Raw genomic sequence first — 27,379 nt, forward strand, 5'->3', positions numbered from 1 at the left:
ATTGGTTTTGGATGTGATAAATAATTGTCCTATTTACATTTTTTAAATGGCACACCTTAATACCTTGATGTGAAAATAACATAGACATGGATTCATCTTCTTGGTTCTTTCGGTAAAGTCACGTAGAAGGGAAGTAATAAAATAATAAAAATAAAACATTATTATTAAAACATTATTATGTTTTATTATTATTAAAACATTATTAATAAAAATAAAACATTATTATTAAAACATTATTATGTTTTATTTTTATTATTTTATTACTTCCCTTCTACGTGACTTTACCGAAAGAACCAAGAAGATGAATCCCTGCAGTCACGAAAGCTTTAAATCGAAAAATAGACATGGATTATACGTACATTATGTGAGTGCGCGTGTGTGTATGCGTGTGTGGATGTATGTGTGCGTGCTCGCTAACAGCACTTGCCCCTACAGTCTGTTAAGGCTATACAGGGGATCTTTGTCTTTGTGCGTGTTTGTCTGACAACTAAAACGCAGTCGGGTCGTCACAGTGGCAAGTGCAGTTTGTGAGTCTGCCAGGCACCCCAAGTCTGTTGACGCCACCCCACCTCTGCCCGTCTGTCACGTGGCCTCACGTGCACCTGGCCTGGCACGAACGCCACAGTGTCGTCTGGCTGTTGTTGTTGCACATGCATTTGGGTCTGTTTTTTATCGGGTCTGAAAGGATTCTCCAACATCACGATTTGAGGAAACGTCAGGATTCTGAAGGTTTAATGAAAAATAATTTTTGCGCGTGAAAAAAGATAGACTACGGCGGAAGGCAGCATCTCCAGTGGTCACATGAACTAATCACACACACACGGCATACGCAAATAGATGTTAATAATTTATTACACGCGATGGCATGCATGTATCGTGACGAGGGTAATCGACGCACTGTCATAGCCTCGTGTTTATAGAGATATCTGCTGAATGTGTGCGCGTGTGCGTGAAGAACAATGCTTTCTGGAGAACATTTTGAAAGGAACATGGTTCCACCACGGCGAACATTTACACGATATGGACCATTTTAAACCATTAAAACAACGACTTGCATGATGACAATTTGTATAACTTGACATGACCAAAAAAATCACCATGAGAGCTTTACCCATTTCAATGAATATTGCTTTTTTGTGAACTCATATCGTTACGGTGCAGCAGAATGGAAGACGTAACTCCTGTCGACATATTAAACAGCTACACAATAGCAACACTGTCCTAGTAATGCGAATTCAACCGAACCTCGTCATCAAGTAGTCAGGTTCAGTTTTCACCAGAAGCCCACATTTCAAGATTTCGAGTCAAAAAGTTCTCCATTGCCACAGCCAAGGATTAGTAGTGTCCGACAAGTGATTAATTTCACACCCATTAGCTCCACGGCTACACAACTGCTCAAATGAGAGTTGGGGCAACGCTCATTTACATTGGCCACCAGTAGACAGTGGTGGAAAATCGACATTCCTATGGCCGGGGACCAGGCGGTTACTCTGGTTCATAAGAGGGAGACCGGAGAAGGCCGAATGCGTTTAGTTGATTGAGTATCCACAATGCAATGCGCACAAACTCATGCCGATACACTTCCCCATCCTCTCGCGCTTGTGTTGAGCATTGCGCTGTGCATTCATCAACATTGTGTTGAATACTATAAACCTGTTTGTCTGGAAGGCACATCCTTAAAATGTAGAATTACCTTGTTTTAACCTTTACCAGGCTAGGTTGCAACACAGAGGCACATGTGCATGTGCACAAAGGCAAGGATCCCCCATATAGCCTTAACAGACTGTTGGGGCAAGTGCTGTTAGCGAGCACCTATGAAGGCCAGAACGGCACACGAGGGGGGGAATGGGTGGCCAGCACCACGCCCAGCCACCTTTGTCTCCCCAGTGGAAATGTTATTACGCACCGCACCAGGTACCAATTTGAGGTCGAGTCGACCTAGGGGAGGCCCAGGACCGGTTCAGATAATCGACACTGATGTTGGCCGTGAGCAGGAATCGAACTCGGGTGGCGGGGTTCGTAGCGCAGTGCGCTAACCGCGACACTTAACGCTGTCTGTCTTTGCGTGTGCAGACACACGCACAAACACAGCGGCATCCATTGACGAGACTGATGCAAAGCTTCTCCTCATCGTCCGGCAATTGTAGAGTTAAAAGGATACTGGGCAGCTGCGTAACATTCCTTTAGGGACATTTCCATTGAGGAATGTTATACAACTGGGCATTGCCATTTTAAAGTGAAATTCTCCTTTAGATCACACCGATTCACATTACAAAGTAAGAAAAAAGATACCGTTCATGATAAATTTTGCAAGTGAGCACAGACACCCGGCCTTTCTTTGGGGCCGGCAGTCTGGCACGCAGACAGGAGGAGGCAGCGCTAATCTACAACACCTCCACCGGAACGCAGATCGACTTTTCCCATCCTTTGGCTTATTGCATTAAACGTCTTAAGTGAAACCTTCCCTTACTTTTCACGGATGTGCGTGAGAAATCAACGGTGCCTATTCGCTCAGGTTGTGTCATGCAGCTGTCCCCTTTGTCTTTGACAATTTCCCACTTGGCTTGGACGCGGAGAAGAGAGAGAGACGCGATTTGAGATACGGTATTCCCTCGCTGTTTGCGAGGGATACGTTCCGGATATTCTCAAGAACAGAGCATTTTGCGGAGAGTGATGTCGGCCTACGAATATCGTAGGCACAACATCTGCAGCTGCTTCTAAAGCTTCGAGAAGTTCTCTCTATCTCTTTAACTCATCACCATCTTTCTCTCTCTCTCTCTCGATGCAGCCGTGTAGAGTTCCAGATGCGATTCGCGTACAGCCAAAATTGCGGACAGCAAGTTCGTGAAGAACGAGGGAATACCGCACAATGAAATAACTGCACCGGGCTACGATGCGGCTTCCTGCCGCTGTAGGTTGCAGTAATACAGGTTACGTATAGGCATACGGCAAGTATAGTCAGTGTGCACACAGTACATTGGGCAAACAGTTTTTAAAACTATATTTATACACGTGAACATCTTAGAGGATTCTGTTATAGTTACAGAACACTCGTAAGTGCTGAAATACCACTGTACATTTGTACACAGAGTTATAATAAACACAGCAACAATAATAATACATTCCCGTATTTATAGCCGTATATGCACGTATTGGTACCTAACCCCATAGATATACAAAAAATATAGGACACTGGCAGTGTTAGTGTTAACGTCTAGTAACAATTCACCTATTCAACACAATGTACAAGTTTACATGCTCATTTAATGACAGCGATGGGGAGGAAGAACGGCACACATTAATCTGTGCAATAAATTTCAATTTAAGGCCACTTTGACATAAATAAAACATTTGACTCCAACTACATTCAAACACGACACAGTTGCATAAACTATAAAAAAATAAATATGCTTGCTTTTCTTTTTCATTATTTTACACTGCATAAACCTTGCCCGCCACCTCTCCTGTACTTTCCCTCCCGCCGTTTCCCTTTGCTCCACGAAAAGCGTTCACCGCAAGTCAAGACACTTTCAGCAACTGCATTTCCAGGTAGAGTCCATTGCTCCCCGCAGCGGGGGGTGTGTGTTTGCAACTCCCGTTCTGCATTTTGGTTCTGTCCATTTGATAGTCCATTGCCGACGGTCGGATGTAGTCCGAGACTGGCCGCACCCTCACGTGCCTAATGCCACCCTGTTCTGTGGAAGAAACAGAGATACGGATCACGTAAGTAAATGATTGTGACAACGGTGCTCTGCGTGTTATTCTCAAGCACGTGCGTCACTCAGAGGTGGGATGTTCTTAAACCCCTTTCCCGTTCAGAGACGTCTGCAATTTTGCAGGGTGATGGGTTCCCGTTCACCGCTGAATCTCGGAACACGCAAGCGGTTCGCATTCATTTTACTTAAGAGAGACATTGTCCTCACCGCAGAGAAGTGTAGCGACACGACCGCACTCTATAATAGCTGATGCCAAACTGTGCCACATGTATGTATGTATATTGAACTTCTTTCGCACCGTACATATCCAAACCGTGCTAATCGGAGGAGCGGAAGCCTCGCTATGTCTTCCGACCTGAAGACATACTAATAAAGTTAGTTATTTTAGTTTTCTACTGATTCCGTTCCGATGACGTAACAGACTGCTGGGGCAAGTGATACGAGCGAGCACCTAACGGAGGCCAGCACGTCTCAATGATTGGGGGCCGATTATCCGATTCGCGAATTGGTTCGGATAATCACTGCCGACATTAGCCGTGGCCGGGAATCGAACTCGAGGCCGCGCTCGCACGCTCACCGGCAGCGTTCTCCGCGCCTCTCTTGCAGCGGGCGCCCGGTACCAGGGCGGCGCCGTTCGCGAGCAGCGCGCCCGGACACCGCCGCTGTGCCGCCACCGCCGGCTGCTCCCCATCGCTCTCGCTGGTGGTGTCGACCTCCGACCTGTCGGCGGAGCCCGGCTCTCCGGCGGCCGGCGGCAACTCGGGCGGAGGAGGCGAGGGGTCGCCGCCGCTGCCGGCCGCGTTACCGCAGCCGCTGCCGCTGCCGTCGGCGTCTCCCCCGCCGCGGTCTCGCTCGTCGTCGAAGTCACCGCTGCCGCCGCGGGGCGAAGAGTCGCTCACGTGCGGCTCGTGGGGGGTCGGAGACGAGCGGCCAGGCTTGGGGGAGCACCTGCACGTGCACCAGCGACGAGGGCAGCAAAAACAGCGATCAACGCCGCAAAGGTGCCACATGACGTATAATATCAGCAATGGCAGTAACCACGTGTGCATGTGGTGTGGCAGCCACGCGACCACCAATGCATATGGGTGCTCCCATTTCTGTACCGCTTGTGTGAGTGTGTGTGCTCGCAAACAGCACTTGCCCCAAAAGTCTGTTCAGGCTACACGGGGGATCTTTGTCTTTGTTTGTTTTATATGTAAGTATATTTACGGCAGAGCACTAGACATACAAATGAAGTTCTAATTCTAATTATTTGGTCAAATAAAATCCATCATCGTAATTTTTTGGGGGCTGATAAAATGCACACCACTTTGCAGGAAGAGCAACAATGCTTGACCTATGGAAGCAAAAATGTTGAATGTCCAACAATGGAGGCGAGTGTCACCAAAACGTTTGCTTGAGCAGGGAGATCAAATTTGGGATCTGTATTTAACACAAAGAAAATCATCGTGCGGCAGTGGGATTTTCATCCGTGGCATTGTGCAAGTTCGACATCAGCTCAATGACCACGATGGCAATAGGTGACCAACAAAGCCAACTTGGCTTCACGCACGGTTCGTTGCAACCTTGCCGAGGAAACAGGGGCTGCGAATGAAACCCCAGAAGCTGCTCGAACTTAAAATTTGAAATGAAACAGCAACACCGAGGGAGGAGGCACTTGATGCAGCACTCCCAACAAGGCTCAGCGGCTAATAACACGGCCATTATACGGTAATTGTCACGCAACATTCCAGAAATAATGCTAGACTACAAGTAGCCAATTATTGAGCAATGCCTTACAAGTGCGCTCAATCTGGCTGCACAATTACCTAGTAATTGTACATTGCATTATACTCGTGTCTGGATACATAGCAGGTGATTACACGTGATTAACTCTTACGCTTACCAAATTGTTACCGGAATGCAATTGATTCGCATTGCAAAAAAACAATCCCCCCCCAGGTATTTATTTTTAATTGCTTCTCTCAATTTCACTTGCGAGGCTTTTGCTTGCAAATATTTAACGACTTGGCCACAATGGTCGACGAGTTTTGATTGTTTTGTGTTTTGATTGTTTGTGTTTCTGGGAAGGTGCAATACTTTGAAGGGTGCATCTGTAGAGCATGGGGAAAAGCAACTCCGAGTTTCACCGATGGAACCCTGCAGGTAACAATCCCGACCCTTAAGGAACTGCCATGCTGAAGGCGAACGTGAAAGACCTTGAACCAACATGTGACACTCCCCAAATCAGCGGCCAAAAAGAAAGTTATTATCGTCATCATGAGCCATCGTCAAACCACCGCTGGATGAAGACCTCCGCACGCCGCCGCCCCCTTTCACCATCCTGCGTTTTAACAATCCCACCTAGCCCCTAGTTTCATCACTCCATTTACAAGCAAGCCGAAAATGCATCGTGTCCCTTGCTCGTAGCTATGAATGTCCGGGAGCACGCACGCACGCACGCACGCACGCACGCACGCACGCACGCACGCACGCACGCACGCACGCACGCACGCACGCACGCACGCACGCACGCACGCACGCACGCACGCACGCACGCACGCACGCACGCACGCACGCACGCACGCACGCACGCACCTGTTATTGTTGCTGCAGTTCCGGCAGTCGTTGCACTCGGCAGACTCTGCCTGTGGCACCGCGTGGTACAAGCCTCTCCCCTGGAAAGGTCCAATGACAAAATGATTAAATTTGCTCAAATCTCAGGGGATCGCGCGGCGAGTTCACGTGAAACGTGCAAGGCAGGAGGATATGGAGCAGCCCCGCAAATTCTTGGCTCGCTCAACTCCCATCGTCGGGAGGGACTCCAGCGAAGGAAGCTCTTTAGAGCCCCTTCCGGACGGTAGGCATGTGGCCTACTCTTCTACGCTGAACATACGTCTCGGAAGAGGTGGAGAGCACCCACACTTTACCCCACCACACGCTACCAGTGTGGTGAACCCATTTATACTGCTCGGGTGAGAAGGGCGGGGGGAGGAATTTATATCAACTGCCGTGCTGGGAGATTGAACTGAACTGGTGACCTTTGGGTCGCAAGTCCAGTCGCGCTAACAGTTGCAACAACGTCAGCTTGACAATAAGAGATGTATTGCGTAATTGCCATAAACTGCGAGTATGTCATGAGTACGATCATTTGCATCCTCTGCCAAGAGAAATTGGGTCAAACTTCTCAATGTGTGACTCTCCTGATTAAATTGCATTATAAATAATAATAATAACACTATAGTCTTCTCTGTCTTCTAAATGTATACATATCTGGGTGGTGTGGGTCAACTAATCCTTCCAATATCGAACAAGACAGCTCCAACAATCTAAACTCGATTTTGTTTCCGAACATGATGCTGCTGAAGTGAACACCGTTTCCGAAACAAGTGAAAATGCGCTCAGCATCGGGACGTGCTTTAATCAAGGCGACATCCGATTTAAATCGGCTGCCCGGCACGCAATGACGCTACTCTCCGCTGACCCGACATCACCGACGGTGAAGCGGGGCTGGCACCCAAAGCCACTCACGTTGAGCACGTGGTGGCCACGCTGCTGGTACTCCAGTCCCAGGCAGCCAACGCAGCCAATGTGGTGTCCTGTGGAGGGCGGCCCGACGGCACCGTCGCCGCCACCACCGGCGCCCTCCCACAACCCGGCCACCGCACCGTTGCCACAGCAACAAGAGGACGAGACTGCGGCCGCCGCCGCAGCCGCCCCGGGTCCCGGGCCGCTAGCCCCGCGCTGACCGCTGGCGTCCGACCGCTCGTCGAGAGGCCCCACGGACGGCGGGGATGGGGAGCCGCCGTTCATCATGGCCGGCCCGACGATGCCGCCGTTGATGAGGCCGGTGCCGGGCAGGGAGACGGAGGTGTAGTCCAGGCTCGGGTAGAGATATTCGGCCTTGCAGTTGGGCAGCACGGGGCCTGCGTTTGGCAGCAGCGATGCGAGCGCGGGGAAGCGGACAAAATACCGACAGACGTGCTCAGGTGAGCTTGGTATTCACGGGATGATCTCTCTTAAAACATTGGGCCCCAAAGTACTGTTTGTTTAAATGAGCCACACCTTGCCGATAACACAACCGTTCAAAGGCTTCCTTTTGGTTAAGACAAATGCGATTGTTTGGAGTGCCCACAATCTGGCTATCATATATACATAGACACGTACAGTCAAGAGACTTGCAAATCATTGCATTTCCCCCCCCCCCAAACGCTAGCACCTTATTCAACCTCGTACCTTTTCCACTTTATCATCATTAAACACTCAGAAGTGCCCAACACGAACCAGAGCCGGAGCCAGACATCGAGGTGACACGCCCCACCAAACACACAAGGCACCGGCTGTCACTGTGCTTCCTTTCGTTGCCAGCAATTTGGCCAAAACATTCAGCCTCAACATGGCACCAACACAAAAGCGTTTATCGTGGATTCGTGTCGTACTATACTTACAACTTTCATGACTACGGGAATTCATATTGTTTGGTTGTTTTGGTAAAGTCACGTAGATAGAAAAATTATAAAAATATATTTAAATTTTAATAAAAATATTTTTTTCTTTTTCTATCTACGTGACTTTACCGAAAGAACCAAAGAATATACTCCTACTACTAATTTTACTTCACCAGGTAAGGCCCACTGAGCTATGCAGCTCTTTTCAGAAGCGACCTGGCCACACATGATAGCTAAACGAAGTGGCTCATCATCACGTGTAAATGCACAGCAGCAGCAGCCATTTACTCTCCCAACGTCCCGGCGCTGACTTTCACCAACATGAACCCCGAGCTCGAGCGAGTCGTCACCTGGCGAGCCGTAGCCGCGGCAGTGTTGGCGCGCGCGCCACACCCACAGCCCGACGAAGAGGACCAGGACGAGCAGCAGCAGGCCGAGGCCCATGCCGAGCAGCAGGTAGAGGAGGTCGCGGCTGGGGGCCGCGTGCGGCGACATGCTCTCGCTGTCCACGGCCGGGGGTGGCGCCGGCCGGTCTGCGCCGTCGCGGCCGGTGGGGTCGGTGAAGTCGAGGAGGCTGCCAGCAGCTGAACGAGCAGCACGTTCAAGGGGGCGGGGGAAGCGTGGTTAAGATCGGGGTCAAGAGGATTATTGCGGACGACGCCGTCATGCCGGTGTCTCAAATCTGAATGTGTAACGGGCCGGCCGCTGATGCCATCGAGACTCGTGGTGCCCGGCGATTTGATTTCGAGGCGGTTGTCAGCGCAATATACGTTACGACGAACACCGCACTCGCGCTCGCCCACCTCTCGTCTCGCAGATCATGACGTTGCTGAACTCGCTCTCTCCCGCCGTGCTAAACCACTGGATCTTGATGTCGTACGACGTCTCCGGCTGAAGTCCGCTCAGCACGTGCCAGTCTCTGCTCCCTGGGGTGAAACGGCGAACGGCAGCTGTTACGGCCGAGCCGCATCGTGGATTAATTCGACCAACGCGTGACGGCGTGACTCACGCGGCACGCCAGGTGTTTATCAGCTGCAGGATGCAATCAGCTACGGCGTGACATATCTTCATGCTCCTGTAACGTGATTGTACTATGAACATCGCGATGGCGAGATGTTAGCTACCTCGCCTGGTATAGAGGAGGTCGTGGGTTCGATCTCGACCCTGGCGCCTACATATTTGGAGTTTGCATGTTCTCCCCATGGTTGCGTGGATCATTCTCCAGGTCCTCGGGTTTTTCCCCTCGACATTTAGAAACATGCATTTAGAGTATTTGGCTGCTGTAAATGTCCACATGATAAACCACTTCGTTGAGCCATCATTTGAGGCCAGGTCGCTGGCCACTTCGTTGAGCTATGTAGCTCAATGGGCCTTACCTGATAAAATGTTAAGTTTAGTTTAGTCTTTGTTTCGGAATGAAAATTACAGGGGACTTGTTCTCTTGAACAGTGAATTATGTTCGTACAGTATTCTCTAGACGTGTTTTGTTTGCTCTGATTTGCACGTGCTTCGTTGCTGATGGGTCTATGCTTGGTCTCTTGAGCTCTAACCTGGTTAAACAAATGAATCTGAATTCTAGTGCAAGCTAGAATAAGACAAAGGCCGGCACCACGCCCAACCGCCTTTTTCTCCCCAGTGGCGATGTTTACACACCGCACCAGGTACTCATTTGAGGCCGAGTTGACCTAGGGGAGGCCCAGGACCGGTTCAGATAATCGTCACTGGTGTTGGCCGTGAGCGGGAATTGAACCCGGATCGCCGGGTTCATCGTGCAGCGCGCTAACCGCTACACCACCGCTCCCAACAGTGCAAGCTAGGATAACATACACACACAGAAATCTGAAAGATATTACATTCATTTCTCAAATGACTGTGGTAAATACCCACAATGCACGTCACACAACTCAGACCGTTATACTAATGCATGTGCTCTCTTTACAACGCTTTCTGTAAATTATGAGAAAACCCATGCCAACAAATTTAACACTCGAGTTGGCGATCTAAACAACGATACGGCCCCACCACGTTAAGCTCTCTTGAGCTGGCAGCCTTGACAAGGCTGACAGCAATGTCCATGTAACGCGGCGGTCACATCACACGCGTGCACGGCAAGACGGGGAAGCCGCACCTTCCAACTGCCTACGAGCGGCGCGCATTTGTGCGCTGTTTTCAAACTGTGAATTTGCGTCGGACCTGAGGCCACTAAACCGAGGAAGGCTGCGTCTGTAGCTGGAACGATGTTCACCTGCACACAACTTGCACAGCGCGAGGGTCGCTCGCACGTGACATCCCTCAAACTCTAAACATCCCGCAGAGTTCTAAGCCGATGTGACGGCGGTGGCTCGTGCCGGGTGCCGCCGAGGCACTCACCGTGCAGGATCTCCTTGTGGTAGTCCTCGTCGTTGTCGCTGTCGGTGGGGCGGTAGTAGACGGTCACCTTCTGCACGGGCTGCGCCGGAGCTGCGGCAGACGCAAACTGCGCACGACGAGCGCGTGGGGTGGGGGCGGAGGGGGGGGGTCACGACCATCAACGTGATCATCCTCGTCGTTGTCGTCGGCATCGTGACCGTCATCACCATCGCCATAATCACCACCATTACTACCACATTTTCAATCATCCACGCACCACTCTCATCATCATGAATCGCACCTCCGATTATCACGGTTGGCTACGTACGGTGCGAAAGAAGTTCAACATACACACACACACAACATTCTACTTGAGAATTATTGCTCCGTCTCCCGGCACGCCAGTTAGAAACAAATCGAGCAAGTTTCTGGAATTCCCCCAACCTGCTTCTGTCCTCCCAGCAGTTTAAACAGGGAACCCCACAGTTAGTCGATCAGCAAGTAACAAGTGGTGGGGTAAAGTGTGCGTACTCCAAAACTCTTCCGAGACATCTGGTCGGCGTGAAAGAGACCAAATACAGCGGAGGCGAGAGCAAGTGACTGCGCGGCCGCACCTTTAACTTTACTCCACCCTGCTCTAATGAGCATGTGGCATTTCTGGTGAACCAGCACATCTTGGTTGGATTTACACATTTATATGATGGGTGCCCATTTCACCGTCTTTCCCAGACAGGGATGTGAACCTGCCGCAAACCACTAACATGAGACGGTTGTTGCGACTAAGTGCTACCGCACTCTCGGGCATCATCGTCATCATCGTCATCATCGTCATCATCGTCATCATCGTCATCATCGTCATCATCGTCATCATTGTCGATCGTTGAAATTGTTACGTACGGTCCAGGTGATGCGAATGGCCGTGTCGCTCACGGCCTCCGTGGCGGAGATGTGGGGGGCGGCGAGCAGTCGCTGGGAGGCAGACGCCCCCCCGGGGGAGCCCGAGAGGTAGAACGGTGTGGAGGGGACGCTCCAGGGGCTCTCGCCGTGCGCGTTCAGCGCCGCCACGCGGAAGCGGTACGCCCAGCCTGGGAGCATCAAGGAAGCGAGCATGGATCGGCGACGGTCACAAGCTGAGCGACGATTTATGTCGAGGTTTGTTTTTTTTGCTCGTTGTCTATAGGAGGTAAAGTGGGAGATTTTTTTTTTGCTAAGATTGCGGACCCTGAAATGTGCCGAATCGCGCCAACGCTGGTGGAAGGGCCTTCGCTGGAGAGAACTACAATGGAGAGTTTTTGGGGCCTACTCCGCCACGTCGACTAGACTCGTGTTGAAAGGAGATGGGCATAAGCTACACTACTTTACCCCGCCACACGCGACCCGCCGATCGACTGTGGTGTAGCCATTTATACTGCGGGGCGGGCAGAGGTGTGGGTGGGGGGGAGGTGGGGGGCATTAAGAAATGTGAGGATGAACCGGTCACCTCTGGATTGTAGGCACGGTGTGCCAACCATTACAACGTGGCAGCGCCATCATCCCCACATGCATGAATAGCTCGTAAACAATCAGCTGTCTGACAATTGGTGGCAGATCAGGATGGAAGGACGGTGGGAGGAGGGGGGGGGTGGAGGCAATTGCCACCCCCTTGACAGCCAAACAATTGGTATTTTATCAATATTCATAAATCAGAGCGAACTCCGGTCATCGAACAAGGACGGTCACCGCATCGCGCGCTTTTAGGTGCACTTCTGTGGCCATCTGGAACGCTCTTCATTCCGATATTAGGATGCCACTGGAGCTATGCACTTCTAAATCTAGATTGAAAACGTATTTCTTTAGAACTGCTTTTTGTGTTTAGTTTGCCGTCCTTCCCCCGCACCTCCGATTTGCGCGGTTGTCTGCACATGGTGCGAAAGTAGCTCAACATGAACACATACAATATTTGGATAAAATACATATATTTATGTTTTAACATAGCCGCCCCCACCGCGCTCCACGCTCCGCGTCCAATGACGATGGTCGACTGCCTCACCGGCGGCGAGGCCGTCGATCTGCACGGCGAGCTTGGCGGGCGGGATGCCGGACGCGGCCTCCTTCCATTCGCCGGCGCCACGGCCCACGCGCCGGCACTCGACGCGGAACGCGCTGACGGGGGAGCCGCCCGTGCCGCGCGGCATCCACGACACGAAGACCGCACCGCTGGCGCCGGAGCGCACGCTCACCGCCCACGGGGCCTCGGGGACTGCGGGGACAGGGGGGAGGATGAGGAGTAGGAGGATGAGGAGTAGGAAGATGAGGGGTAGGAGCATGAGGATGTGGAGGATGATGAGGAAGATGAGGATCAGAAGGTTGAGGAAGATGAGGACGATGATGAACATGAGAAGGATGAGGATGAGTAGGAGGGTGAAGATGTTGATGATTAAGAGGAGGAATGTATGAGGGGCAGTAGATGGAAGAAGGAGATGGGCAGACAAGGAGGAATTTGAAGGGGAAAAGTTGGAGTAGGAAAATCAAGAAATGGAAGAGATGGCGTTACGAGTAAAAGTGGCGCAGAGGAGAGGAGGACAAGGAAAAAGAGTACTTTGGTTGTTTTAAAGCAATCCTCTAACGTAGATAAGCAATCACTGCTCATGTTTTTTGTCTGGCCGTTTAAAGCTGTGACACGGATCTCAGATTTTTGCGGGGCTCAGAGGAGGCGGGGGTGGGGAGGGCGGGCTCGTAAAGCCCCGCGTAGCGAGCGAGCGGCAGGCCCACGGAACAGCTGCTTGCTTTGTTTTCCATGCGCAACGAATACAATAAACCAGCGGAGACTCCCACTAACCCTCACCTACTCCCTACACCCGAGTTCCCTTTAACGATAAACTCCGTAAATGACAATGCCAGTTGAAGGGCATTGAAGAGGCTCGGCATTTCGTGAGTGAGAAAAGTTCTTTTTTTAGGTTTTAGCAACAAAAAAAACAACCTCGCGGCTATGAAGCAACGCTCGTGAAGCCAGCCACATTCCCTCCACCGCCCGGGTGTCGATTGCCGTTGATTTAAAGCGAGCTGCAGTCACCTACTCGGCATCGATTTAGCTCAAGGCAGGTTTGGGGCGTGCCGCGGGCCGTCCACGCTGGCACGCATCCCGTGGAGAGACCTCGCACGTGGAAGCGAGGCCTCAGCCTTCCCGTGTCCTTGGTCGCTGTGAGCAGGGGCTTAAGCGAGACTCAGGATACAGCTGCATGTTGTTTGTCAAATGGATATGGTTGCTGGATTAATGCCTCTCTCTTGTACATACACACTGCCACCGCCCCCCTCCCCCCCCCACCATGTCTGCTTTTGCACAACATTTGTTCGGTATGGCTACTCGAGCCAAATCCATTGATCCCTCTGGAGTGGATATAAAAATGTGTACCATCGTGTGGTCAAGACAACACTGAGAGCGACTTCCGGAGAGAGACAGCGTCGCGCAGCGCCAATGTGGAATTTCTGCTACCGTTTTGGGGCCACAAACAGAGAGCCGAGTACCGCGACATGTTTGTACGGGCATTGGGACAAAGATTTTAAGTAAAAAAAAATTATGTTCAGAAAGTCACTGGATTTTTATTATGTATGAGAAACAAAAATATCACTTACGTTCGAGTAAAGCTTAGTCAGTCATTTAGCATTTTTTACAGTAGCCGCTACTGGTTTTGTGCTCTGTAATTCCCGTGTTCTTTCGTAGCAGATTGATCAAAACTGTCTGTACATAGATAATTTTCCTTTTTTCTTCTTTGGAAGGAGAACATGGTTTTTCATTTTACCAATCCTATAACTTTTTCCCAATAACTTTGGCCCTCATGAACAGCACTTATTCAGTAACAATTCAACCAGAAACCCAGAGGCTGAAAACAAATCAAAACAGCGATTCTCAACCAGTATCTCAATGACGGCCCACCTCAGAGTCAAGACCAACGATCCCATCCCAGCTCCAGCCTCCAAAACACAACCAAGCTTACGGAGGGCCACAACAGAGCGAGATCGCACGTCCACGCCTCTGGTCGACGTAGTGTTTAACAATTACATATTGGTCCCTTTTGTTTTTGCTGCAACATGGCACTGGCTTTCCCCGTGCACTTTCAACATTTCTCCCCGCGCGGTGCTCACGCCGCAGCCTGCGTTGCCTACGGTAAAAGCTCGACGGCTTGAGAAGTGACGACCTTACAGGCGAGTAGATGGCGCGTGTGTAGAGATTACTTTGTTTGGAAGATTTTGTTACGTGCATTTCCCCCCCACCGTTTTGTTTTTCCCTTTACTTTTGTTCTTCTTCCCTCGCCTTAACTTCCCCATATAAAAAGCGACACGTTCCCCCTCACAGTCCCTACACGAGTGGGGCAGTGAGCCCAATCTTCTCCCCTTTCCCAGTACCCAGGAGCACCGAGTTCAAACTCTGGCCTGTGGAATTTCTGTAACCCCCGCCACCCCCACTCCCTCCCTTATTACGGTTCGTGCCTATTATAGGGCTCTTGTCAAATAAAAAAAATGCAAAAAATTTAGTGGAAAACTAGATGCGTTTCTTTGACACGAGCGTGACAAGCGAGGGCGTAGGCCGAGGGGGGGACGAGTGCCGCGGCGAGCATACCGGTGTGCGCGTCCGGCTCCGCGGGGCTGTAGTTGAGACTGTAGCTGTTGACGCCGCTGTCATCGTTCGAAGGGCGGCGCCACGGATTCACGGGACGCAGGCCGCTGCCGGGCTTGCGGGAACTGTTGTTCTTCTCTGCAAGGTGTGACGTTGCAGTAGAGGGTGGGGGGAGAAGGACAACGACACAAATCAGCGATTGGGGTGAAAGAAATCCGATTTCGAGCAACTCGGCACGTGGCCAGAAGTGACTGCGGACCGGCAACGCCGGCTAAAATCTTGCCTGCCCGCGTGGTGCGGGCCCCGCCCGTCCGCACCGGTGCTCCGGTGCTGGCTGAATACCTTTGGCGGTGCGGAAGGTGAGCATGGCGGGCTGCCCATTGCCGGCTCGACTCCGGGCCACCATCTCGAGCTCGTAGAGGCTGTCGGCCTCGAGCTCGGTGAGCGACAGGGAGCGCTGGTCGGCCGGTACGCGCATGCTCTGCCACACCACAGGATCCTCCACCGTCACCTGCGGGGGAGGCGGCAGACACGGCAAGGTCAAGATGTGGCTGACATCAAAAGGCTCCTGGTCACGCTTAGACTTGGCCTTTGTGTGATGACAAAGCAAGTACCACTCTGTGAAAAGTTGAGCGATTGCCCGCTGGCGAACCTTGCTCCCACTTCCACAAATGTGGTATTATTTTCTTTATCCATGAGCCTCAGCAGAGGGTCCTGTTTTGGGTTGTTTGCCCAACTAACACCATCATCCCTTGGGGATCAATAAGGGGAGTACAAATTTGTGGGAAGACCAGTTGCCCTCTGGAGAGACTGGTTCCACCATCACAAAATGTGGAATTCCTACCACCGGCTCAGGGCTGCCAGTGGGGATAAGCACTGACCAACTCTCGTTTGAACAGTGAGACACTTTAACTTACACTGGATTATGACTGGATAAACAACCATGATAATAATACCAACAACAATAATACATTTACTCACTTCTTTCCCCTGTTTTTCAAAGCAAAGTTGAGGGTGAAAATTCAGCAGGTCTGTGTATGTGTGTGGGAGGCCAGATTTGTATAATTTTATTGACACCGGACACAAGTTTGGGGTGGGTTTGTATCACTCTCTGGAGAATACGGCAGGACCGTACCTTGCGGTACTTGACGAGGTAGGCCATGATGGGGGCTCCTCCGTCTCTGCCGGGCCTCCACCTCAGCTCGTACGAATCCGGGCTGGAGCTGCGGGGCGCGCTAAGCATTATGGGAGCCTCGGGAGGGAGGAGGGCCGAGTTGGTCGCCACGGCGGCGGCGGCGGCGGCGGCAGGCACGGTGGTCGGGACCCCGCTGGACCCGGGCGTTCCCGACGGCGGCTCCTCCTCTGCCTCCGCCGGCTCGTCTTGCAGGGGGAGCTCCGGGAGGCTCAGGCGCTCCGTCGCCGTCTCCTCGGCCGCCTCCTCCTCCTCCTCCTCCTTGGGCTGCGCGTGCTCAGCGCCGCCGCCTCTCTCTGCGGCAGGAGGACGGCACCGCGAGACATTCAGCCTCTCTGGGACGTGAGACTGGTCGCTTTGCTTTTAAAAAGAATAAATGTATGTACCAGCTTGCAGCGCAACAAATACAAGAAGGCAAAGAACTAGAAGACACCGTGAATGAAAGACCGCCATAAGACTAAACAAAAAATAATTAATTTATTTTTATTTAACCAGGAAAGGCCCACTGAGCTATATAGTTATTTTTCAGAAGCGACCTGTCCACAAATCATAGTTCAAATACTCTTAACGCATGTTTTTATATGTGGAGGGAAAAACACGAGGACCTGGAGAAAAATTAACCCGACCACGGGGAAAGCATGCAAACAGCAAATCTACAGGCATCAAGGTCGGGATTGAATCCACGACCTTCTGTATACCAGACGAGGTAGTCAACATCTCGCCACCATGGCACCCATTTCGCCACCATTTGAGACGTATAAAATAAACATAAAAAAATTGAGGATTTAAGAAATAGCAGATAAATGTGGGAAAGGTAAGAGAGAGGGAAGAATAGGAAGCAGAGATTGACTCCAATTCACTGTGATTCACTTTGATTGCAGAGTATTAACACACAATGCACCACTGCGTGGGTAACCAGTCTGGCTGGTGTTGTTCATGAGTTGAGAGTTTAAACCCTGCTGGGAGATTCAACCACATAGATCACAATTGCAGTGCCTTGTAGTGGGAACTCGGTATTGGTTATACTGTAGATTAAAAAAGTAACAAAGTTTATGGCAATGTAACACATCCTGACATGCGCTTGTCCTCAGAAGTAATTCATTAATTAGCGATAACAAGGTCGCTTTCTGAGAAGACCAAGATGATGTCAGGCACAATTGCGTCACGGTGAAGCGATGCGCGCGCGCATGGCATGTGACCTCCTCCAATCCGCGGTGGGCTTTTTTTATTGCCAAACTTTGGCCGACCCTTTATAAACACAAATTACAGGGCAGGTCCACAACCTTATACCGAAACTTAAGTGCTGCTCGACAAGGGGGTGGGGGGGGGGGCACGGACGGTGCCGCGCAACGCAGCGCCGGAGATCTCACCAACGAGCCGGAGCCTCGTGCCTCCGCGCTGCACCCTCTGCTCCTGCGTCACGGGGTTGTACGCGGCGCAGCGGTACACGCCGACGTCCTCGCGGGACACGTTCGAGATGCGCAGCGTTCCGGACGGCAGGAGCTCCACGCGCCCTGCGGCGTTGCCAAGCGTGGGTTGTTAGCGTCGCACGATCGCGACGCCTTTGCCGACAATACGCGCGTGCTGCACAAGGTGACCGATAATGGCCACGTGGTGCGACTGGTACGTACAACAGAGAGCTCAAGTCACGAGTCGCTTAAACGTCGTTCCGCTTAAAGTCAAACTTTTCGGGAGCACGACGACGCCGTCAAGCGAGGGGACTCCCCGTATTCGTGACGTGTCTTTATTCTCCAATGCTCGCGCATACATTGACTTCGGGACCGCGAGAGCTGCGTGGGGGGGGGGGGAATTGGCCCGGGCGAACGCGGCGCGAGCGAGGTAGGAGCGCCATACCCGCGGTGGTGCCCAGCCACTTCTGCTTGAACTTGTATCGCGCTTGCGCCGGCGGTCGGCTCTCCGGGAGGGAGCAGTGGACCTCCGCCGATTCCCCGAGCGCCACCTCGAGCACGCGGCGGGCGTACCAGCGGAACTCGCCCAGACCTGAACGACACCGACGCGCTGTCAGCGAACGCCGCCGACGCAGTCGTTTCATTTCCGCGACGCCGCTGACGAATATCCTCCGAGTGTATTTCACTACATCCGATGTTTTTTTAGTCGAAACTACAATAAAGGGATACATTACACATTCCGATTGCAGGGGCCAATCTATTCATGGGATGCCCACGAAGTAGTGCTCGTTTTGTGCACCGTGGAGGAATGATGATAGATCGATAAGCCAACAGGTGAGTAAAAAATGTGCTTGCACCGCTCTAATTACAGCGCAAGCCAACCCAGACATGCTTCCTCCATCAATACACCCTTATCACCCAGCTGTTCACAACCTCATGTAGCTCCGCTCCAAAATCTCCTCCAACCGACTTGACTGCTCATCAATCTCTCCGCACGGCATCTGGTCACGCTATTGAAACTCAACTATGAACTACTCTTATTTGACCAGGTAAGGCCCACTGAGGTTTAGACCTCTTTATCAGAAACGACCTGGCCACAAATAATAGCTCAACAAAGTGGCTTTTCATTTAAAACGCACGATGATTCTAAATGTGGAGGAAAAAACTAGAAGAGAACCGGAGAAAAATCCACGTGACCACCGAGAGAACACACGAACTCCGAATATAGACGTCACATGGCGAGGTAGTTAACATCTCGCCACCGCGGAACCCCACCACCGCAGCTGCTGCATGCTGCGTGCCCTACAACCGCGTTGCTGCTGTGTTTGTTTCCACTCACGGGCGAGCGTGACGTTGGCGGGCGCGCTGGTCACAGAGCCGTTGCCGGTCGTCGCCACGCAGCGGTACGCTCCCTCGTGCTCCGGCCGGAGCGCCGCGATGAGCAGCTCGCTCCCTGCGAGCAGCACACCCGCCTGGCGGGCCGCGTTCTCCCAGGCACCGTCTCCGCCGCCACCGCGGTACTGCCAGTCGAGTGCAGCGCCTTGAGGGTCCGTCGTGCAACCGAGCCTCACCTCCCCTCCCGGCCGCTGCGTCACGGATTCCGGCTCGGATGTCAGCCGGAGGGAAGGCTCTGTTGTGGCACATGTGCACAGACACATGCACGCGTGCATAAACATGGACTCGTACGAGTACAATGCACTCACTTCAGGGAGGGATACAATGTGCGCGGTCTCTCACCTGGGTAACATAAAGGCATTTATATACTTACTGACGGAAACTTGATGCATTGTACGCCGGGTTTCACAGGGCCCCTCCCACTGAATAGAAACCGCTCGGGAAGCGGCAATTGTCGAGATGCGTTAAGGGTTAAAGCGTTTACGAATCAATCAGGGGGCGGCTGGCGGCCCCAGTAAAAAAACGTGCGCTGTTTTTTTATAGACCCGGGCAGCATTAACAGCTCGACTTGCGAGCTGCGGGTGATGTTCGACGCGACGTCCCAACGCACTCTCCAGTAGAGAGACACAGAGAGAGAGAACGCGACACGAGCCAGGCCAGAGGAGAGATACTTCCGCTCTGAGAGAATCGGCACCTTCGGGACATTGCTTCACGATCATCGCATTTCCACGGCAGGGTCACGTTGTTTTTATTTTCATATAAATGCCAAATCGTTCGCTTGTTCGCGGCGCGTAAAATAAAGGCCAAGAGTGTGGAAAAATTAGCAGTCAGCAGAGCCGATAAACTTTTATTTGCAGCTGAGCGAGACTTGCTGTGACCCCAACAGCTTTTATTAGCATCCTCTTTGTAAAGGGGGACTCGGAATGCAGATCATTTATCACGGCGGCCAAGGGGCGGGGATGTAGGTGGGGGGGACTGGGGGGGGGGCGGGGGGGTAAAGAGGTGGGGGGGGGGTGTTTCCCCTGCCCACGGCCTCCACGCATTGGCAAGTGTCAAACCCTGACCCCCCTCTTATCCAATGATAAACTCCCGCAGTTCATACAATAAAGCTTTGTCAAACACGCTGACTGACACAGTGACAATAACACAACGGGGCTACGATCACGCAGGGCGGCCACAATGCGCGGCGGATCCGTGCCCCTCCGCCCGCCCCCCCGTGAATGGGAGCCGATGGCGACGACCGCTCTTGGACCGGCGTTGCGACGACGAAGCGAAGCGCCCGCAGGGGGTTCTGCGTAGCGAGCGGCCATCGCCGCCACTCGGCAGACTCGCGTCGTGCCGCGGTGGCGAGATGTCGACTACCACGCCCGGTATGCAGGGGGTCGTGGGTTCGATCCCTACTGACGCCTGCTGGTGTATATTTGGAGTTTGCGTGTCGCTCTCTCTCGTCGTGGTCGCGGGGATTTTTCTCCTGGTCCTCCGGTATTTCCCTCCGCATTTCGAATCAACATGCGTTTTGAGTATTTGGCCACTATAAATGTCCACGTGACAAGCCAATTCGTTGTGCTATCATTACATGCCGCCAGGTCGCTTTTGAAAAAGAGCTATCTAGCTCAGCCAGCTTTACCTGGTAGAATAAAAATAGTTTCGTTCGTAGTTTTAAAATACACATCCTAAAAACACGTCCGGCCCAGGTGCCACTTCGGCTCAAGCACTCATTGCACAGCAGCCGGGTAGGGGAGGAGTTCTCATGCAGGTTGGGGCCTCGTCGCAGCCCATCATTTTTCCAGGGCCGATAAAGCAAGCACAACTTTGTGAGAAATCCACGGTGGTAGTGCGCTCATCGCCATAGAAATTGGGATTTCCATTTCTGGGTAAGAGCTCGGAGGGAGACACCAACATTTGGCACGTGTTCACAAATGACACGCGCGTAAAGTCACGCAGTTATTTTAGAGGTCAAACAAATCCCACCGCTGCATTAAATGTCGGCCAAAAATCTTCATTCAACGTCAGCTATAAAGTTAGTGACGCGGCAATGACGACAACAACAACAAAAACACGCTGACAAGTTGAAAAGATGAAGAACAAATACGGTCAGCATCCGTACTTTCCTTTAAAAAAATAACAACAACAGTCCACGAAACTACCGACCATTTCCAACAAAAATATTGTTCTGTTTTCACACAGCGGTGACCAGGAGGGCTGCCCAAGCGGTTTGCGAAAGCCGCTGCCAGCCAACGCCGGAGCAAGCGATCCCCCCCCCCACCCATTTTCAGCCGCGTCTGTTGGGGAAAGCTAATTACAGATAATTGCTGGAATCGATCAGCAGCACCGGGGAAGGTGGGAGAGAGCCACTGAATGGGGCTTTTGAGCTCCGTCTCGCTCCACACACAGGCTCATTGTGAGCGCGGGAGCTTGGGTGGATGGGGGGGGGTAGCCCCCACCTCCCCGGCCAGCCCGGCAGCAAACCCCAGCTCGGCCCTCACTCCTGCTTCAACTACCTCAACCGCGCGAAGATGCCACACAGGGAGAGCGACCTGCGAGCGGCGACTGAGTTGAGCGGAGAAGTCCGCCAAGCCGCGGGGAAATGTGCGCGCGTGCGGTTCCGTCGATTTTTCTTGTTCGTTTCAGTGTCAGTGCCAAAACACCACCGCTGGTGGCTTCCAAAATTCACATTCAGCCATAGTGACACAAGTCAAGGCAACTCCCCGACCCAAACAAATATTGCCTGCTCATCATATTTGTCTCTCCACTTAAAAAAAAGTTTTTTTTTTTACACACAACCCATCGCTACACAGTCTCGCTGGGCGTGCATTTTGCCGGCAGCATTGATTCAAGCACTTGCAAAGTCTCGACCAGTTTCAACATTCAGCGAGTCTCCGGCAGAGTGAGGCTTGCTTGGATCAATGCTGGTGAAGGGCCAGATCAAGAGATTGCGGGATGATGTTTCCCTCTGTTGGTGGCCCTGAGCTATTAGGATAAATTCCACATTCCTACGGCATGGGAGATCCCTTTAATGACAGCAGATAACAGGTCACATCTATTTTTGCGGATTTTTTTTTTACCTTGTTCATTTAAGATAACATTCAACATCAATGTTTAAGCCTCGTAACATTGGAAGAGTATTCACTCGTCAAATGTAATTGTAAATACCATGACTGAAACGTCTTGCTTGCGCAAAACTTCAGTCGCATGGAATATGAATGTATGTGTGTATATACACAGTACTGACAAACACCTACACACACAATGCACATGTATAAAGACTGACGTTCCGTTGTATTTAACGCGCAGACTTATTTGCTGGCATTGCACTCATGAGATCCGATCCACAATCGTCAATTACGAATCACTCCAGTTTACTTTCACCATATACGCTCTTGAGGGAAAGCAGTGTTGAACGATCCACTGCTGAGGATGTGCCAACACACGGGGCTGTGGCGAGGAGCGGCACAAGACGCCAAGCTACCCGAGTCTCCGAGGTGCCAATGTTTGACTCGCTGCACCGGCTACCGATTCTAGGCAAACGAAGCCTCAGGCCTGGTACAATTGGGGAACTTGACGTTTCGATCGTCAACCTTTGACCCCTACAAATCACGCTGCGAAGAGCATGGAGACAGCCACGTGTACATTTTACACCGAATACAAGAAATAGTTTTCAGCACTGTGCACCATCAATATAAAAATGCACGCTTCATTGTCCCCTGTGTGCGCACAGATATAAAAACTCACCTGCTGTTTGAACATCATCCAGCACCCCCTAATTGCTAATTCCACCGCGATTCCACCAAGATAAGTCACTGAACAGCTGCTGTTGTGTGCGCGGGCGGGCGGGAGGGTGGATGGATGTGTGGGGGAGCACGGCATCGGTGCAAAGTGAGTTGGCTGAATTCTAAACGGGTGTTTTTTTTTAAGCAAAGGAGACCGTCCGCGTCTCGACTCATGACGTTATGATCGGACCAAACGTGCGAAGAAATGACAAAGGCAGATCACTACTCAAACTCTAAAAAATGCTGTAGTTTTAAGATTCGCGGAGATGTCTAGAAGTTAATTCAAATGTCTATGAATGTCTATTAAACAAGATATAGATGTGTATTGATAAAAAAGAGAAAACCGCTCGGTGGCACAGCGGTAGATCGAGCAGCTCGCAATTGGAAGGTTGTGAGTTCAAATGCTGGTTTGGGGGTTGACTTAGTCCATCACTCCTCAGGGTGGATTAAACGAGAACTATTTTGTGGGGATGCTGACAGTGGTTATGCTTTGGCGGCGGGGGCTGCCATAGGAATCAAAAGTTTCCACCACCGACTCAGGGAAATAGCAGTTGAGCACTCTCTTTAATATATATAAAAAGTTCACTTTGGCATGTGCTGTACGAGCTCTCAGGGGACCCACAGTTGCGTTGTCAGTACCTGTGGCGCGTGCGATGCAGAGGGTGGCAGCAGCCAGAAGGCACGGCACGATGACACGGCAGGCCATGGGGACCCGGGGCTCACGCGCGGCACGCGGCCACTCAGGGCTCCGGGGGCATAGATCTGCACAGACAACAAGAACGACGACAACAATGTCACAACAGTCAGCATCACCACTATCAGCGTCACAACCATCAGCGTCACAACTATCAGCGTCAGCATGTGACGCACCAGCCATCGCAACCATCACGGCATACACACGCAGACGCCAACAAGCTTATCAATGGGCACAAGCTATGACAGTGACATGTTGAGCAAAAGCGGCGTATCAGTTCGTGAGGAATAAATGCAACATTAAAAAAATTATAAATCGATCGTTTTATTGACGGCGAATTGTAAAAGGGGAGGGCGTTGGGGGTTGAATGAACAAATTACTTATTTACCCGGGAAGGCCACGTGGAGTCCAATAACTATTCTTCAAGAGGGTCCCTGCATCGGGATGTGTGGCCAACACCCATGCCATGAGCACGGTTGGTTACGTATGGTGCGAAAGAAGTTCCACATACATACAATTGTATGTTTTCAGCTATGGGAGGAAACCCACGCGAGAAACGCAGAAAAAGGTGGCCCGTGTCAGGAATTCGAACCCAGGACCCTCCTTGCTGCGAGTCGCAACTGTTACCACTGCGCCACCCAGAAATTGTCGCACCTCGGGGAACACCCGCACCCGATGCTGAACGCATTAACGGCGAGGAGATAACCCAACCTTTTGCGACACGCTCGGCGGCAGCAGCAGCTGTCCAATCAACATTAGTCACCGCGGACCGATGACGTCAATTACGAGTACAACTGTGGCAATGAAATTCCAGCACCATCGGTCTTCATCACCCCCCCACACCCCCGTTTTCAGAACAGAGCAGTAGTGGCGGTCGTGTCCGCTCTGTTTGTTTAAACTCACACCACTCTACCCAAATTCTTACGTATATATAAAAACACACACTGGCTCAATTCGCGAAATGTATTGACTTCGCCTATTTGCAACCTTCAAGAGCACGCGGTTTGTTGCTGGCCGCTGGCCATTTCGTGGGTCTGTGACCAGCTAACTGCGAATGACCAAAACAAAACACCCGGACCCTCCATCCCTCCCTCCCCTGTATGCGCGAGAGAGCGATTACGGACCTGGCCGCACCATGAGGCGCCTGGCTTTTCAGCCACCCCGCAGCGCGGGAGCGGATGGGCTGGGTGGTTGGAGTGAGAGACGCGGAACGCGCGCGCGTGTGTAGAGTGAGTAGCGCGCAACGCTTCGCAAGCACGGGGCAGCCTTCAGCGCGGCACGGGTTGTCGGGGGCGCAGTGGGACGCGGTTAATCTTTAAACCGGTACACAAAGTCTGCTTCGAGTCGAGAGTCAGAGCCAAGAACGCAGCGATCGGAATGGCGACAATGTTGGCGTGAAACTCTCTTGTGGGAATTGCCGTAAGAATTAGGAACAACACGAGTATTAAGACTTACGCGAATATGTTTTGTTTGTTTTACTAACGTGTATCATCTGTACATTATTAATCCAGGTGAGAGGCTATTGACGTAATTATTTCCTTTTCAAGGAACGTGTGAAACCCAAGAACCTATCGTTACGTAAGACCTGCTCGTTCGTTTTTCCACCGTCTATTCATAGCCGATTTTATAATAAAATTTTGCGCAAGGCCTCAACCGGGTCTCAAGACTATTTGCTTGCGATGTTCGATCAATTCCTCGCCAAATATTTCGTCTGCACGATGAATCTGGACAACCCTGATAAAAAAAAAACAAGTGGATAACACGAAGCAAATGAGTGCACGCCAGATATACTATTTGTAAAGATTGGTCAGAAAACTTGGGATTTTGGATGATGACACTGGTATATGATAGTCATTAAACTATAAATAAACACCCGTAGCAGCCTTGGGCAGGTCAATTCACTGGAATGTAGGATTTTCAAGAATAATAAAGGAGTTACAGCTAAGGAATGGAATGCATCCAAGGGGATGTCCAACGAGGAGATGGAACGACAAAACCAGTTTGTGTGCATGTGCGAGGTGGACTATCACATCAGAGGGTCATGAGAGTTGGCGGTGGCTTTAGAAGGCCTTCATCCAGCAGAGGGTTGAGCATGGCTGATCATGATCATGATACACAAGTCTACCCTCGTGATTGCAAGAACAGGGTTCACTTCCGTGGCAATGTATTAATGTCCTGGTGAAGCTGCAGTGATATTCGGCTGTGGCAATCGGGGTGTTTGACTCCGAGCGGGCAAACACAGTGCCAGGTCACTGGCCACTGACAATATCGCAGCCAACTTTGAGAAAAACAAAACAAAGTAGCAAATTACTAAAGTAAAATAAATCTAAACAAAATGACTCCTGCATGTGTTTTCCACCCACGCATTAAAAGTGCAATAAACGATGTTGACATATGCATTTGTAAACATTACAAAGGTCGAAATGTCTTTATAAATCCGTATCAACAATATCGCGACCTTTAATCAACAACATTGCCTTTTGCGTGGAGGTGTTTATGTTTAACCAGCTTGCATGTGCTCGGAGGACATAAACGTCTGGGTTTCAACAAGGGCAACGTGTTTTCTTCTCGCTTTGTCTGGTTACAAGATGTCACTGTGCCGTCACTTTAAATGCCACCTTCTTGCAGACGTGAACCTGCGCACGTACAATAGCGCTTCCACACGCCTGCATGCAAACGCGCATGCTTGTGTGTTCGAACACGCACCCACAGCAGGCATTAACAAGGAGAGCGATCCCGTGTCTCGCACAATCGGCTTTAGGGGCAAAGTGCCGTTTGTGAGTGCCTGTTACGGTGAGCATGGTACAACACTGATATAGATATGGGAGATGACTACAAACACCTGACCCACCGTTGAATTCCCAGACCCGAAGTGAATGCAGCACCAGACAAAGCCACACAACGGAGATGCAGATGCCAATTTTACCACGGACCTATCTGTATCCTTGCGAACTAGCTGGGCAACTGACTATAGACGGGATTTTCCGTGTAACGAATAACAATTGAATCGAGTTGGAACCCAGATGGGCAGGAATCGTGGCTCATTTCACCCTCCAGTATGCCACCGCTTCCCATACGCTCTCGGCACATGTACAAGTGCACATACTTCACACACAAACTAAATCAGACACAATTGCAAACATCTCCTGTAAATAGCCTTATCAGGCTGTTCGGGAAAATGCCATTAGTGAGCACCTACGATGGGGCGGTGTGGGCATCACCACGCCTGGCCGTCTTTGTCTCTCCAGCATCGATGTTTACACAACGCACCAGGTTCACATTCAAGGCTCATTCATCCGAGGGGACACCCAGGGCCGGTTCAGATATCCATCACCGGTTGCTCACCGTGAGCCCTGATCGAATTCAGGTCACCGGTGTTCATGGTGCAGCGCGCTAACCACTATTCCACCGCTCCCCACACACACAAAAGACAAAGATCCCCCATATAGCCTTACCAGACTGTAGGGGCAAGTGCTGTTAGCGAGCACCTATGAAGGCCGCAACGGTACACGAGGGGGTGGGTGGCCAGCACCGTGCCAGACCGCCTCTGTCTCCCCAGTGGTGATGTTTACTACACACCGCACCAGGTACTCATTTGAGGCTGAGTCGACCGAGGGGAGGCCCAGAACCGGTTCAGATAATCGTTACCGGTGTTGGCCGCGAACGGGAATCGAACCCGGGTCGTCGGGTTAATAGCGCAGCGCGCTGACCACTACACGACCACTCCCCACCGACCCACACACACTCAAACACACACACTTAGTTACGTACGTGTGCATAGACGTACACACGCGGACACGCGCGCGCGGACGCACGTGGGTATCCCCACTGAC

General features: G+C 51.5%; 1 protein-coding gene across 2 annotated transcripts in view; it reads right to left on the reverse strand.

Moving 5' to 3' along the window:
* Window positions 1-256: 256 nt before the first annotated feature.
* LOC133342012 (cell adhesion molecule-related/down-regulated by oncogenes-like) overlaps window positions 257-27,379 on the reverse strand; it is an 83,339-nt gene continuing 56,216 nt past the window's right edge. For both annotated transcript variants that reach the window (XM_061550878.1, XM_061550877.1), the window contains exons 2-17: window positions 23,492-23,614; window positions 19,027-19,317; window positions 18,133-18,279; window positions 17,649-17,792; window positions 16,222-16,574; window positions 15,429-15,597; window positions 15,090-15,224; window positions 12,522-12,731; window positions 11,390-11,577; window positions 10,514-10,619; window positions 8,947-9,069; window positions 8,494-8,727; window positions 7,227-7,621; window positions 6,294-6,373; window positions 4,294-4,664; window positions 257-3,695 (exon numbers count right to left, since the gene is read on the reverse strand). In XM_061550878.1, coding sequence (XP_061406862.1) covers window positions 3,520-3,695; window positions 4,294-4,664; window positions 6,294-6,373; window positions 7,227-7,621; window positions 8,494-8,727; window positions 8,947-9,069; window positions 10,514-10,619; window positions 11,390-11,577; window positions 12,522-12,731; window positions 15,090-15,224; window positions 15,429-15,597; window positions 16,222-16,574; window positions 17,649-17,792; window positions 18,133-18,279; window positions 19,027-19,317; window positions 23,492-23,558 — 3,189 coding nt within the window. In that variant the 5' untranslated portion in view covers window positions 23,559-23,614 and the 3' untranslated portion in view covers window positions 257-3,519. The remainder of the gene's footprint in view (window positions 3,696-4,293; window positions 4,665-6,293; window positions 6,374-7,226; window positions 7,622-8,493; window positions 8,728-8,946; window positions 9,070-10,513; window positions 10,620-11,389; window positions 11,578-12,521; window positions 12,732-15,089; window positions 15,225-15,428; window positions 15,598-16,221; window positions 16,575-17,648; window positions 17,793-18,132; window positions 18,280-19,026; window positions 19,318-23,491; window positions 23,615-27,379) is intronic.

Source organism: Lethenteron reissneri, chromosome 13, assembly GCF_015708825.2.
Source record: "Lethenteron reissneri isolate LAM-NWPU_2019-01 chromosome 13, ASM1570882v1, whole genome shotgun sequence".
In the NCBI taxonomy this organism is placed as follows: Eukaryota; Metazoa; Chordata; class Hyperoartia; order Petromyzontiformes; family Petromyzontidae; genus Lethenteron; species Lethenteron reissneri.